The sequence below is a fragment of the Martes martes genome (assembly GCF_963455335.1).
Source record: "Martes martes genome assembly, chromosome: 10".
NCBI classification, from domain to species: domain Eukaryota; kingdom Metazoa; phylum Chordata; class Mammalia; order Carnivora; family Mustelidae; genus Martes; species Martes martes.
In genome coordinates this window covers 55,029,835-55,046,314 of record NC_137898.1, presented here as the reverse complement: position 1 = coordinate 55,046,314, position 16,480 = coordinate 55,029,835, and the positions used below count along the sequence as shown (strand labels likewise).

At 36.1% G+C, this 16,480-nt stretch overlaps 1 protein-coding gene across 1 annotated transcript; it reads left to right on the top strand.

Moving 5' to 3' along the window:
* Positions 1–12,302: 12,302 nt before the first annotated feature.
* On the top strand, positions 12,303–13,268 carry OR52N4 (olfactory receptor family 52 subfamily N member 4; the record flags this gene model as incomplete). Its single annotated transcript, XM_080815021.1, has 1 exon — positions 12,303–13,268. One exon carries the CDS (start codon positions 12,303–12,305, stop codon positions 13,266–13,268), a length of 966 nt encoding a protein of 321 aa, XP_080671147.1.
* Between the last annotated feature and the right edge of the window lie 3,212 nt (positions 13,269–16,480).

The window sequence follows — 16,480 nt, the reverse complement described above, 5'->3', positions numbered from 1 at the left end:
AGAATCAGAGGGCAATTGGTTATGAATGTCCTTGCTTATCTTTATAGTACTAAAAATTTGTGAAAGTCATTATGTGGAATATAATAAAAGCTTTTCATGTTCTTTAATTCTTACAATCAGTATCTTTTTACACTAGTCTTTCTACCTGATCCTTTTTGTGCATGTAACAGTATTTTGATTACATTAAACAAGACTACTGAGATTTTGACACTTTTTAAAAGGGGCAAGTAAAAATATGTAAAAATATATAAGAATTATGTAAAAAGTAAGTAAAAAAACATGTATTAGAGGGAGAGTGGAAAAAATACCTCATCTTTGAATCTTCTTTCTCACACCAAAGATGTAAACAATTGATACACTTTGTCTTAAAACACTGGTTTTAATGTCTTATCAGGTAAAGGGCTAGTATCCAAAATCTACAAAGAACTTATCACACTCAACAGCCAAAGAACAAGAAATGGGCAGAAGACATGAACAGACATTTCTCCAAAGAAGACTTACAAATGGCCAACAGACACATGAAAAATTGTTCAACATCACTCGGCATCAGGGAAATACAAATCAAAGCCACAACGAGATATCTCATCACACCAGTCAAAATGGCCAAAATTAAGAAATCAGGAAACAATAAATACTGACAAGGTTTTAGAGAAAGGAGAACCTTCTTACACTGCTGGTGGGAACACAACTTTGCAAAACAGTATAGAGGTTCCTCAAAGGGTTAAAAATAGAGCCACCATATGACCCAGCAATTGCATTGCTAGGTATTAGCCCCAAAGATACAAAAGTAGTGATCCGTAGGGACATCTGCACCCCAATATTTATAGCAGGATTATCCACAATAGCCAAACTATGGAAGGAGCCCAGGTGCCCATCAATGGATGAATGGATAAAGAAGATGTAGTATATATATGCAATGGAATATTACTCAGACTTCAAAAGGGGTGAAATCTTACCATTTACATTGACATGGATGGAACTGAGGGTATTATCCTGAGTGAAATAAGTCAATCATAGAAAGACAATTATCATATGATTTAACCCATTTGTTGAATTTAAGAAAGAAAACAGAAGTGCATAGGAGAAGTGAGGGAAATATAAAACAAGACTAAATCAGAGAGGGAGATAAACTATAAGAGACTCTTAATCATAGGAAACAAACTGGAAGTTTCTGGAGGGGAGAGGGTTTGGGGATGGAGTAACTGAGTGACAGGACACGTGATGTAATGAACACTGGGCGTTACATGCAACTGATGAATCACTAAGCTCTACCTCTGAAATTAATAATACATTATGTTAACTAATTGAATTAAAATGATAAAAAACAATAAAAACAAAACCCACTTTATTTGATACATGTGTGTTTGTTTTAAAACTTGTATCATCAAAACCTCTCAAAATTAAAATGATGTTGAATTTTACACTCATTAGTAGAGAGTGTGCTTAGAACTCAAAAAACATACAGCAGACAAGTATGACACATGTACAATACAAATATATTTTTAATTTTACACTTAAGAAAGGATATTTGAGCACTAAATGCACACACACACACACACACACACACACATATGGCAAGAGAAATAGAAGAATGCATAAAGATATAAATTAAAGAGTATTTATTTGACAGGATTGCCACATGGCCCTGTCTGTTGTGTCTGACTTCTGGTTTCAGCTCAGGTTATTATCAGGGTCTTAAGATCAGTCCCCAAGGTATGTGGAATCTGCTTCTGATTTCCTCTCCCTCTCTCTCTGCTCCGCCCACTCATGCTCTCTCTCTCTCTCTCTCTCTCTCTGCCTCTTTCTAAAAGCAATAAATGAATCTTTTTAAAGAAATAAGAGTACTTATTCTGTACAAATATAGTCTTGAGTGTGGGAATCAAGAAGGCTTCTCCTGGTTTTAAGAAGCATAAAATCCGTTAAAAAAAAAAAAAAGAAGAAGCAGCATAATATCCATTAAACCAATATCAACCAAAAGTATGTGATTTAATACAAGGACAGAGGCTTATAGAAGCTAGGGAGAATGTGAAACTGGCCTTCCTGATTCAGAAATTTGAATTTCATAATGAACTAAGTATTCCCTGTTCCTCTTAGCTACGTGGTTTCTTATCTCCTTTGCGTATCTGTGAGTGTGTGTGTGTGTGTGTGTGAGAGAGAGAGAGAGAGAGAGAGAAAGAGAGAGACAGAGAACAAAACAGAGAGAGCCAGGGATGGAGGGGATTGACATAGCTTTTCTCTTTATGTAGGTCAGTGTTCTCTACTTCTCTATGCCTGTGGTCAGGTGTGCATTCAAGTTTTCTAGAACCTGAAACACATGCAAATTGAGGAGTTCACTTAAAATGTAATATTACCTACAAAATACTTATTTAGAATGAAGGAAGAATTAATAACATAAGTTTAAATGCTGACAAATTACATATGTATTACAAAATCCTAAATAAATAACTTTTCAAATAATATACTTCTTGGTAAATACCTCTAACAAAATTTAAAGAAGCTTTTATTCTGATATAATTTGAAGTTGATAGAATAGTTGTAAGAGAGCAACAAGAAGTTTTGTATACTCTTTACACAGATCCACCAGTAGTTTAATTTTGCTCCATTTACTTTATTGTTTTTCTTTCTTTCCTTTTGTAGGTATGTATATTTGCATACTATTTTTTTCTGAACAATTTGAAAAGAATTTAGCTGTTTACTCTTAAACATTTCAGAGTATATTTTCTAAAAATGAAAACATTGATTTATATAACCATAAGACAGACAAAAAAAAACAGAAAAATTTCATTGATATTTTATTATAATCTCACCTATAGTCCATATTCAAATTTTGTCAAAGATCTTTATAAGGTCCTTTGTAGCAATTATTTTCAGGTTTGGGATCCAGTCCAAGATCAGACATTTCATTTCATTGCCATGATTTCATTTTAATATGGAACATTTCCTCATACTTCTTTGACTTTCACATTTTTTAAGAGTACAAGGCAGGTATTTTGCAAAATATCTCTCAATTTGGAATTGTCTCGGATTTCATTATAATTAGTGTGGAGGTCATGAGTGTGTCCCTTTCACGCAATACTTCCAGAGAAGCTGACACGGAGCTCCACTGTCTGATGGCCTCACTTGCTGCGCCTTTGGGTGTGCCATGACACACACCTAGATCATGCTTCCCTTGGGTGTTCCCAGATAATCACTGAACACAGTAGGGGAACTTGAGCTAGGCCTTTCCTGACCAAAAATGGGATGCCTTTAATGGCCCAGCTTTGCACAAAGATTCTCTACCAGCCTGGCTGAGGCATTCTCAGAGTTGCACTAAGGGCTTGTGCAATCCTTCCTTACTGCTCTCTTTCCATAAGTGTCAGAACTGTATTTAAGACTAAAACCTCTCTTCATCTTCTCCTGCTTCCCTCAGCTTCACACCTCATAGCTGTTTTCCCTAATACATCTATTCAATGTCTAATCCTATCTTATAGTCTGTTTCTTAGAAGTATATAACCATTGAGTGATTCAAGAAAACAGGTGGTTAGAAATGGTTCTGAAATTGATCTCCCACTTCACAGTGGCAAGAAGAACCTTCGTCTGAGAGAAGAATGGGGCACAGTTATTTCCTAGCACAAGGTGATGGTGCACTTGCTGAAGAGTTCACCAGTGGTGCAGTGGGAGAATGTCTCTATGGAAGTACATGCCCTCTCTAGTATTTGAAAGAAATGGTTCAGTTGGGAGAGGAGAACAATGGCTAGAACCAGGGAGTTTACTGGTTATTACTATGTTGTACTGAGACCATGCTAAGCAATAATTAGAAAACAAAGGCAATTAACCAACAGTAAATTTAAGTGTGATAGATTTCAAAGAGTTTGCAGAGACTCATAGCCTGATTTAAAAATAACACAGCTGAAGAGTAAATTTAACCTTGAAAATTGAGTTGCAAAACCCATTTGTCATTCAGTATGGTACTGGCACAAAAACAGACACATAGATCAATGGAACAGAATAGAAAGCCCAGAAATAGACCCTCAACTCTATGGTCAATTACTCTTCAACAAAGCAAGAAAGAATGTCCAATGGAAAAAAGACAGCCTCTTCAACAAATGGTGTTGGGAAAATTGGACAGGCACATGCAGAAAAATGGAATTAGACCATTTCCTTACACCACACACAAAAATAAACTCAAAATGAATGAAGGACCTCAATGTGAGAAAGGAATCCATCAAAATCCTTGAGGAGAACACAGGCAGCAACCTCTTTGACCTCAACCGCAGCAACTTCTTCCTAGGAACATCTCCAAAGGCAAGGGAATCAAGGGCAAAAATGAACTTTTGGGATTTCACCAAGACCAAAAGCTTTTGCACAGCAAGGAAACAGCTAACAAAACCAAAAGACAATTGACAGAATGGAAGAAGATATTTGCAAATGACATATCAGATAAAGGGCTAGTATCCAAAATCTATAAAGAATTTATCAAGCTCAACACCCACAGAACAAATAATCCAATCAAGAAATGGGCAGAAGACATGAACAGACATTTCTGCAAAAAAGACATCCAGATGGCCAACAGACACATGAAAAAGTGCTCCACATCACTCGGCATCAGGGAAATACAAATCAAAATCACAATGAGATACTACCTCACACCAGTCAGAATGGTTGACTGGGCCAGTAAGGGGAACCCTCCTACACTGTTGGTGGGGATGCAAGCTGGTGCTACCACCCTCAATCACACTACTGGGTATTTACCCTAAAGATACAAATGTAGTGATCAGAAGGGGCTCGTGCACCTGAATATTTATAGCAGCAATGTCCATAATAGCCAAACTATGGAAAGAACCTAGATGTCCATCAACAGATGAATGGATAAAGAAGAAGTGGTATATATATACAATGGAATACTATGCAGTCATCAAAAGAAATGAAATCTTACCATTTGCAATGACGTAGATGAAACTAGAGGGTATTATGCTGAGCAAAATAGGTCAATCAGAAAAAGACAATTATATCTTCTGCCCATTTTTGATATGAACAGACACTTCTCCAATGAAGACATACAAATGGCTACCAGACACATGAAAAAATGTTCATCATCACTAGCCATCAGAGAGATTCAAATCAAAACCACATTGAGATACCACCTTACACCAGTTAGAATGGCCAAAATTAGCAAGACAGGAAACAACGTGTGTTGGAGAGGATGTGGAGAAAGGGGAACCCTCTTACACTGTTGGTGGGAATGCAAACTGGTGCAGCCACTTTGGAGAACAGTGTGGAGATTCCTCAGGAAATTAAAAATAGATCTTCCCTATGACCCTGCAATTGCACTGCTGGGTATTTACCCCAAAGATACAGATGTAGTGAAAAGAAGGGCCATCTGTACCCCAATGTTTATAGCAGCAATGGCCACGGTCGCCAAACTGTGGAAAGAACCAAGATGCCCTTCAACGGATGAATGGATAAGGAAGATGTGGTCCATATACACTATGGAGTATTATGCCTCCATCAGAAAGGACGAATACCCAACTTTTGTAGCAACATGGACAGGACTGGAAGAGATTATGTTGAGTGAAATAAGTCAAGCAGAGAAAGTCAAGTATCATATGGTTTCACTTATTGGTGGAGCATGACAAATAATATAGAGGACAAGGGTAGATGGAGAGGAGAAGGGAGTTGAGGGAAATTGGAAGGGGAGGTGAACCATGAGAGACTATGGACTCTGAAAAACAACCTGAGGGTTTTGAAGGGGCGGGGTGGGAGGGTGGGGGAACCAGGTGGTGGGTATTAGGGAGGGCACAGATTGCATGGAGCACTGGGTGTGGTGAAAAAACAATGAATACTGTTACGCTGAAAATAAATAAAAAATTAAAAAAAAAAAAAAAAAAAAAAAGAAAAAGACAATTATCATATGATCTCCCTGATATGAGGAAGTTGAGAGGCAATGTGGGTGGGCTTGAGGGGTAGGAAAGGATGAAATGAAACAAGATGGGATTGGGAGGGAGACAAACCATAAGAGACTTTTAATCTCACAAAACAAACTGAGGGTTGCCAGGGGGAGGGGGCTAGGGAGAGGATGGTGGGGTTATGGACATTGGGGAGCACCATCTGTGCTATGGTGAGTGCTGTGAAGTGTGTAAACCTGGCAATTCACAGACCTGCACCCCTGGGTCTAATAACATATTATATATTAATAAAAAAATTAAAAAATTTTAAAAAAACACACAAAAAACCAATTGTTATTTAAAACTTAGCAAGACTGATCTGTTATATTAAGAGCTTCTTCCTGGTTTAGAAAACGTGGGATCCTGAACCACTGCATGTGGGTATCTGGATGGATGCCCTCCAAGGATTTGGCTCTGCATAACTCTGAACCCTCAGAGTATGGTCTACCCTTTACTTGTAAGAGTTAATTGTTCCTAATGGAGGAAGTCAATGAAGAGGTCTCGCTCATATAAGAATATGGTCATCATACTCTCCAGGCTGCCACCCTGGTAACTAAGATTAAATCTCAATGTAATTACATTACGAATGAGTTGCAAGAGAAAGATAGTGTGTATTTACAGGAAACAGGGCATTGGAATTTAAGGATAATTGATCAAGGAGACCAGAATCTAAGACAGAAGAACATAGAGGATAAACAAGAATTCATTGACTTGGGGGACTTTCTGAGCCTATTTTGAGACCCTGGTAAGAATTCCTGTATATAAAACAAACTCACACACAAAGTGCCTCTTTGAAGCCTAGAGAATGTGGAAATGCCTGAGTTGCCCTGGCAGCAGGCAGAGAAAACAATGACAAGGTAAAGGAAGTGGGCATGCTGTAGTTGATCTACTATGTAAAGCCAGAAGCATTCAGGGAACTGTGTTTTATGCGCAAGCCTGGAAGGCACAACATTTACCAAGGAACACCCTGGTGAGAGGGGCACCAGCATCACTAAAATGTTGAGATATATATTGATCTAATTTTTCCTAATTTGTTATTATAACTATATTATATTATTATTATTATTATATTATATATTATAACTATATTATATTATTGTATTATAACTATAATAAGCCTAAACTTTTTATGATTTTCATTTTTAGATTGCCATTAATAGTCACCATTTTCCTCCCTTAAACCTAAGCTTTTAAACCAAGGGTCATGCCTCCATATTTCCTAGCATAGCTTGGTGACTAGAAGGTTGTCAATAAACAGTAATCAAATGAAGAGATGAGACAACACATGAATTAAAGAAGAAATTAGAAAATGAATCAGTGTGTGAATCAAATTCTCTGCTTTTGAAGAGCTTTTGATCTATTTCTCCCCGGGGCAGTGGGAAAAAAGGAAGTATAAATCTGTGATAAATATTAATTCCTAGTTTTAGTTAAAAACAACAGGTGTTCACTTTCATTCTCTAACCTCCTGTACATACATGTTAACACACAAACACACACGTGAGATTTTTCACTTATTCATATATCCATATTTGGGCACTAGGAATGGAAATTTCTTGCTTTTTTCCTCCTCCCAGTTGAGGTTATCAGGATCCCTACACCAACCCCTGTGGAGAGTCTCCAGTACTCTGGAATGTTCCCTTGGGGCATATGACACAAATTTTCCTTTAAAGGTTCAGTGCAATAATATAGATATCAGGGAAGATTTGGAGGTTGGCTCTGCACATGCACATTTACTCTTGGATTGAGATTTTCCTTGAACAAGATCCTAAATACCTGGACCAGACTGCATTCAGCTTACTCTTTTGCTATCCAGGAAGTAAGGTATTAAAGATGTATAAAGATGTACAAAAGAGGGGATAGTGGCAGGATTTCATTTTTCTTTCTCTTTTTGGGAGGCAGTAAGATAGAGTGGAGAGAAGCTTTGGGTACGTATCAATTACTTCTTATTTTTTCCAGAAATAAAGCTTTGATTTCATTCACACAACTTGAAGGCAGAAGTATTGTGTAGGATTGGGTGGTCTCCTTAAATATGTGTTTCCAAATATGGCATTAAAATTCAGTATAACAGAGGCACCTGGGTGGCTCAGTGGGTTAAAGCCTCTGCCTTTGGCTCGGGTCATGATCCCAGGGTCCTGGGATCAAGCCCCGCATCGGGCTCTCTGCTCAGCAGGGAGCCTGCTTCCCTCTCTCTCTGCCTGCCTCTCTGCCTGCTTGTAATCTCTGTCTGTCAAATAAATAAATAAAATCTTTAAAAAAATAAAATAAAAATAAAAATAAATAAATAAATAAAATTCAGTATAACATTATTGTGATTATGATCATTTGTATTATTCCTCTATCTAACTGGGAATCCTTATTCAGTAGTGGTGGAAGTTAGAAATGAATCACTCCCATGACAAGGAAGAATGAGAGGATAGTTAGAAATTGTTCTCCACCATTAGATCAATGATCAGATTCCTCTTGCTTATTTCCTGTCCTCCCCTGGTGGTCCTCCAAATCATTGTGTAATTGTCCTTGATTATTTTCATAGATACCGAGCTGTGACTTTGTTTCCTTGACTTTGGGTAGCTAAAACAACATGGAGCAAACAGTCCTCATATGAAAAGAAAAATATGGATGTAAAGAATTGAAGATGGTCTAATGAAAAAACAAGTATTCTTACCTATAGTGGTGAAAAATGAGGATAGAGAGCAGGTGATATAAAAGTTGTATTTCATAAGCTTGGTGCTAGTCATGTGTTAATATTACTATTCCAGTAACCCTGTCTACATGCTAGCATAATATAAATCAAATTTCCTTGTAGAAGAAATTGAATTCTGATGCATCAAAATTATTTTGAATTTGTTTTGAAAAAGAAAACTGCTTAAGTTTGTGGTTAACATGTAGATCTTTTTTTAAAAAATTTTATTTATTTATTTGACAGAGATCACAAGTAGGCAGAGAGGCAGGCAGAGAGAGAGGAAGGGAAGCCGGTTCCCTGCTGAGCAGAGAGCCTGATGTGGGGCCCGATCCCAGGACCCTGGGATCATGACCTGAGCCTAAGGCAGAAGCTTAACCCACTGAGCCACCCAGGTACCCCAACATGTAGATCTTTAACTTAGATCTTGGAGAGGTTTGCAAATACATTGAAAATGAGACCTAAATTATTGTGTAAGCATAAAGCCAGTTTTAGTGACTACAGCTATGTAGATAAAAAGGAAATTGAGGAGTATTAAGAGAATGTTTATCTAGTGTCTTAAAAAAAATCCTTCAAAAAAGTGCATGTGTAATCCCAGAAAAATATTTTTAGTTTTAAATTTAGTGGTACTTAGTTTTTTCTTAATTTCTCTCCCTGCTTCTTATACATGGATATAGTGTTGAAATGCAATAGAGCTAAGGAAACACACTTGGATAAAAAATAGACTATCTTTTTCTCAAAACCAAATAGTTCTTTCTGTGCAGAAATCAAGACACTGAACTACTACTTGCTCTTGTTATGAGACTCTAATTCCAAATCTGTGATATTGTATTGTACCCCTGCTATTTCAATAGAAATGTATAAACCAATGACTGAATATCACAGTTCAGAGACTATTCAATGTATGAAAGTGAGTTAGAATGGAAAAGAATAGTGATACTTATTGACTAATTTATGCTAAATTGTAATGTTATTAAAAATGATTTGACAAATTTTTATTGCAACTGTAATTGTGTATGCATATATATTGTTTGAAATTTTTATTTCTCATAATCATGTATAAGTAATAGAACTCAGAAAATACAATGTTAACAATAGATATAAACTGTGAATTCACCAAGTCTAAACATAAAAGCTTATTGACAATTCTGCTCTTCAAAAAGAAACCGATTTTTATATTGCAAAGCTCATATTTTATACTTTTATACAAACGAAAATTAACGCACTGCTTGAAATTCCAAAGCTAAAATTTTAAATTATGAATAAACACATATCTTAAATAAATAGAAAGTTGCAAGTCAATTTAACAAGCTGCCATATGATTTAAGTGTGAATTTGAGAAGTCCTCATTTTAAAACTTTCCCTTTGTATTAATAAAGCAAGATAGTAAATTTAATTGTTTTTATGGCTGGAGTGTAAAGAAGGCTTATGAAACCTGGAAATGAAACAATTTGATGCAATTAGGTTTACTTACACACTATCACGATTTTTATTTCCCCAAAGTGATCTTGACCTAAGTGTTTTATTTCGAATTCTCTTTTTCTAATATTCTCCCCAATTCTTTGGTATCTCACTCACCTAAAAAAAAAGTGTGTGTGTGTGTGTGTGTGTGCATGTGCATGTGTGTGTGTACAGTTTTTAAATGTTTGTGTATAGTTTCCATTCTGATATACTCTTTTGTACTGCATATGTAATTTAAAAAATAATTTGAATGATGTTTAAGTTAATGGATAGTTTAAATAATTTATATTTACTGAAAAAAACAAAATATTTGTTCCACCTTTGTCATCTTATTTTTTCTTTCCACTTTCTTTGTATTTTTTTTTTGTTTTCTTACTCTATCATGCTAATTCCTTATTTATCTTTCCTAATAGTCTTAGAGAAGATGTCCTGTATTTTTTTCCTATGGTAGTTTCTTTTATGTGTTCAAAGGAATAATATTTAGATTATAACTTACTAATTATACAATTCATTTATAAAATATTGTTTGTTCATCCATTTATCCATCTGTTATTTATTTAAAACATTATTATCTTTTATATACCAGATGGTTTGCTAGACATGGGGATTTAACTGTAAATACAGACTGCCCTTAATATCAATAGTTTCATTGAAATGTAGAGAATTTCCACATTTAAATTGATTTTTATAGATTGTGAGATAGATAAAAGAATAATTCTTCAAACAAAACAATTCCTTACCTCTAAATGTGGTTCTTTGTAACTACATTATTTTAAGATTATTTAGAGGATGTGTCACTATTATCATATCCAAGGGCATTCGGGTCTTCCTGAAGGTTTCCCTTGAAGAATAAATAGGAATGAGCTCTATTTGAGGGGGGCAGTGCTCAGAGGGGAGCAACAAAAGGACAGAGGACCTTCTATTCCAAAACCAAGAATACCTAGAGAGCAGCTAATGGGTTCAATTGTTAATGTTAGGGAAAAATGTAAACCAAGTCAGAAAGAACAGATGCATACAATAAAAATTGATGATGTCAACATCTTATTGAATCATAAATACTACTGGAGTAACTATCATAACTGTGGAAATGTATTCTAGCCTTTAATAATAATATGAAGGTAATATATGTTTTGTTTATTTGTTTTCTGTTTTGCCACAGACACCAGATAATCTCAGAGCAATGTGTGAAGGAAAAACAGGAAGACTGGTAGAAAGACATAAGGTTACCATTGATAGATTTAGTATGTGAAGCAAAATTAGCTGCTCTCTAGGTTTAATTGGAAGTTTATTCTGAATATAAATTTAAAAGCATCCATACAAATGCATATAGACCAGGGACAGGACAGAAATGAGGTGTCTTAAAAGTGAGAAGAGTGAATTAAAGATTTTACTCATTTGGGAGACTTCAAGTTCCATCAGGGAATAAATGATTTTACATTTACAAATGCTTCAAACAGTACCCTAGTAATCAAAATTTTTATTGGCCATCAGTTAACAATATGAATATAAAATAATCGTCTGTTCGGTCATTGGTGATGTAATCAAAGAAGTCTTTTTGAGATCACATCTAGGGAGACACATACAGTTATTAAAAGGTAAGTAAGGTATTCTAGCCAAAGTCCCTAGGAGAAGTCATAACAGAGTTAAAATTGATTATAAATCTATGAGGAGTTGAGGGAAATTGGAAGGGGAGGTGAACCATGAGAGACTATGGACTCTGAAAAACAACCTGAGGGTTTCGAAGGGGCAGGGGGTGGGAGGTTGGGGGAACCAGGTGGTGGGTATTAGGGAGGGCACGGATTGCATGGAGCACTGGGTGTGGTGAAAAAACAATGAATACTGTTACGCTGAAGAGAAATAAAAAATTAAAAAAATAAAAAATAAAAAAATAAAAAATAAAAATAAAAAAATAAAAAAATAAATCTATGAGGATCGGAATCCTTAAAAAAATAATGTAGGATCAATATCTGTGGTGAGATTGCTTAATTGCTCAGTAAGAATTGGTTAATAAGAATTGGATACTTAATAAGAATTTGCTATATGAATAGATACTTTAATTAATGAATAACAAATATACAAAAGAAAACTAACCCCTGACTCTCAGAAAACTTGGTTGATCGTTAAAAATGCACTATGGAATTTTAAGATTTGGGTGTGAGAGGGGAACAGTAGCCATAAAGTATATTTTTTTTCTTTTTCTTACTCTAGAAGACACACATGAATTTTAGGCCTAACTGATCATGCTAATGTTGAACAAAACAAACTGGACCCCAGCCTCATTCATTCTTAGAGGAGTCCCAGGACTGGAAGATATACACATGTGGATTTCCTTCCCATTCTGCTCCATGTATCTGGTGGCCATGGTAGGGAATTGTGGGCTGCTCTACCTCATCCGCTATGAGGATTCATTGCACAGACCCATGTACTACTTTCTAGCCATGCTTTCCCTAACTGATATTGTCATGTGCTCTAGTACAATTCCTAAAGCTCTCTGCATCTTCTGGTTTCATCTCAAGGAAATTGGCTTTGACGAATGTCTAGTCCAGATGTTCTTCATCCATACCTTCACAGGGATGGAGTCTGGGGTACTCATGCTTATGGCCCTGGACCGTTATGTGGCTATCTGTTACCCTCTGCGCTACTCTACTATCCTCACCAATCCTGTCATTGCAAAAGTCGGGCTTGCTACTTTCCTGAGAGGAGTGTTGCTCATCATTCCCTTCACTTTCCTCACCAAGCGCCTGCCCTACTGCAGAGGGAATATAATTCCTCACACTTACTGTGACCACATGTCTGTAGCCAAATTATCCTGTGGGAATATCAAGGCCAATGCCATCTATGGTCTGATGGTTGCCCTCCTGATTGGGGGCTTTGACATCCTGTGCATCACAATCTCCTACACCATGATCCTTCGGGCAGTGGTCAGCCTCTCTTCAGCAGATGCTCGACAGAAGGCCTTCGGCACCTGCACTGCCCACATCTCTGCCATTGTTTTCTCCTACAGTCCAGCTTTCTTCTCCTTCTTTTCCCACCGCTTTGGAGGCCACACAATCCCTCCATCTTGCCACATCATTGTGGCCAACATTTATCTGCTCTTGCCTCCCACTATGAACCCTATTGTCTATGGGGTGAAAACCAAGCAGATACGAGACTGTGTCATAAGGATCCTTTCAGGTTCTAAGGATGTCAAATCCCATGACATTTAAATGAAATATTAAAAAAAAAAAGACATTTCCATGACAGAGAGGATTTCCTGTTTAGGCAAGAGGTGTAAAATATTTCAGGAAACACTATTTTGGCATGAGTGATGCATTTCTAAATACATGTTTTGAGAATCTCAACAGGCCTGCCAACCAATTTTCTATGAATTCTCTTTCCTTCTCATTCCTGGGAGAAGGAACACATATCTTTGAACAAACCCTAATTAGCCCATTTTCACTAAAAAATAAAGTGAGAGTGGGGCGCCTGGGTGGCTTAGTGGGTTAAGCCTCTGCCTTCACCCCAGGTCATGATCTCAGGGTCCTGGATCCTCAGCTTCCCCCCTACCCCACCTGCCTCTCTGCCTACTTGTGATCTCTGTCTGTCAAATAAATAAATAAAATCTTAACAAAAAAAAGTGAGAGTAGGTGATCCTGTTTCCAAATAGCTATTATAATTTCTACATTGAGTGTCAGTTGTTCCTTTCCTCTGGAAAATATGTGCTATATATTTTTAATCACTACTAAAATATGTCCTTTAATGACTTCTTCCTGAAAGAGAAGCTATAAATTACCCTATGTATGAAGTCATTAATGTAATGAATTTTAAGTCTCTGGGTATCTGAGAGAATCTCACTGAATAGGTCTCTCCTAGCCATGACACACACATTTTTTCACTACCGACTAATCTGATATTGTTTCCTTCAAGAGGAGCTTTGGATGCACACAATCTGGAGGTTCAGGTAGACAGAGCTCTTAACCAAATGTAGCACACAATATAATGTTTTATATGCAGCATGAGAGGGGATTAAAATCAAATTGTTTCCTCTTATCTGCAATTACGAATCTAATAAATAAAATTAAATATCTTTCTAATATTTAAGATTCATATAAATAAAAGAACAAATGAAAGACTGGAGGAAATAGTTCTTTTATATCAATGTCTTATGATCAAAGCCAATTTTGCGAGGACTACAGAATAAACCAAATTGTTATCCTTATATCTTTTTGTCCAACGTAAGAGAATACATATTATCTCCACCAAGGTTAAGCTATATCAATCATATTGCATTTAGTTATTTAATTAGTAACTCTTTACAATCTCACATTTTAATATCTTACAAAGCAACACCACCCTCTAATATATAACCGCCTTCCATCTTTTACACTAGTTCTCTGCTCAGCTTGACCTCAAAACTCCCAGAATAAGTGTTGGTTCATAAACTGGCTTTTGTACATAGAGGGCAAGCAGAAACAGAAGAGAGAAGCAGACCACTCCAGCCAGGTAGGTGACAGTTTTAATAACCAAGGGAACATACATACAAGACTTGGGTAGCTGCAAGATGAGCCCTTTACACCTGCCTGCCAGAGTCTTAAGAGTTTATATAGAGGTGTTAACTGGGTTCAGTCTCACATACCACCCACATGGTCTCAGCAGCACATTACTTTCTTAAGATTGTGTCCTTAAGGGGACGTAAGTAGAATGCACAGTCCAAGGACAGGGGAGAGCATGAGGAGCCTACAATTGCCTGGGTCCAGTGTTCAGGTCAACCTAAGTCATGCCCTCTTGAGGACCTATTTGAAGAACAAGTTGTCATCATCTTTCTCTTTACTTTCTCAACTTGAAACCATCTTCCCCCTAATTGTTTTTTTTTTTTTTTGTCATCATATCCATCACCTGAAATTGTTTTTATCAATTTCACTAGTGGCTTACATGTTAACAAATTGAATAGGCCTCTTCCTGGGCTCAACTCACTCTATCTCCAGAATAGCAAATCCAATTCTGTATTCCTGATAACTTGAAACATCTTCATTATTTTACTTCAGAAGCATTACACATTTTATGATTTTCATCACTTCTACTTAATAGGAAGACAGACAAATGGCCAACAGGTATGAAAAGATGCTCAACATCACTAATCATTGGAGAATGCAAAGCAAAACCACAATGAGATATCAGTCCTCATCTCGTTAGGATGACAACTATAAGATCAATCAAACAGTTTAGGTGAGGATGGAGAAAACTTAGAACCCATGGTCACTGCCAGTGGGAATGAAAAATTGTGCAGCCACTATAAAAAATAGTATGGAGGTTCCTCAAGAAATTAAAAATAGAATTACCATCTGATCCAGAAATCCCACTTCTGAGTGTTTATCCCAAAGAGCTTAAAATAAGATCTCAATGACATATATGTACTCTCAGGTTTATTGCAGCACTATTCAAAATATCCAAAAAACAGAAGTAACCTAAAGGTCTATGGATAGATAAATCGATAAAGAAATATAGTATATACATACAAGGTAATATTATTCAGGTATAAAAAAGTAAATTGTCATATGTTATATCATAGATAGCGTTTGATGATATTATGCTTAGTGAAATAAGTCAGCCACACAAGAATAAATGTTGCTATGATCCCATTTAAATGAGGTATTTTAATGTAGTTAAGCTCATAGAAGTAGAAGGTGGAATGGTAGTTACCTTTATATATTATAATAATGTATGTTATTTTTAAAAGACTACATTGCCAATTAAAGAGATTTTTAAAAATCCAACTAAATGGAGGGGCATACAATATTCATGGATAAAGAGATATAAGTTATCCCCAAACTAATACACAGATGTGTTGCAATTCTTATAAAACTTCAGGCAAGATTTTTTTTTTTATGTAGACAAAATTATTCTAAAATTTATTTAGAACACCAAAGGAATAACAATAGCTGAAACAGTTGAAAACACATACTGAAGTGAGGAAGGAGTCAGTGCAGTTTCAAGACTGACCTAGCTACAATAATCAAGACTGTGTTATTGGTAGAAGGCAGGTACATAGAACAATGGAACAGAATAGAAAACTAGAAATAGACCCCCGCATATATGCTCAAATGATTTTTGACACACAAACAAAAGAAATTCAATAAAGGAAATGTAGGCTTTCAATAAAGTTTGCTGGAAGAATTAGGTGTTGATAGGCAGAACTAAGAACACTGTAAACCTAAATCAAGATTGATTGTTGATCATACCTTACACATAAATTAACTCAAATGGAAAGTGAATGTAGATGAAAAATCTGAAGATGTAAAATATTTCAAAAAGCAATGGGATAAATCTTCAACATCTAAAATTAAGCAGAGTTCTTGGACTTAATGACAAAGCATAATGCAAAAAGAAAAAAAGGTGAAAAATTAAACCATATCAATTTTTTTAAAATTTTAATCTGCTA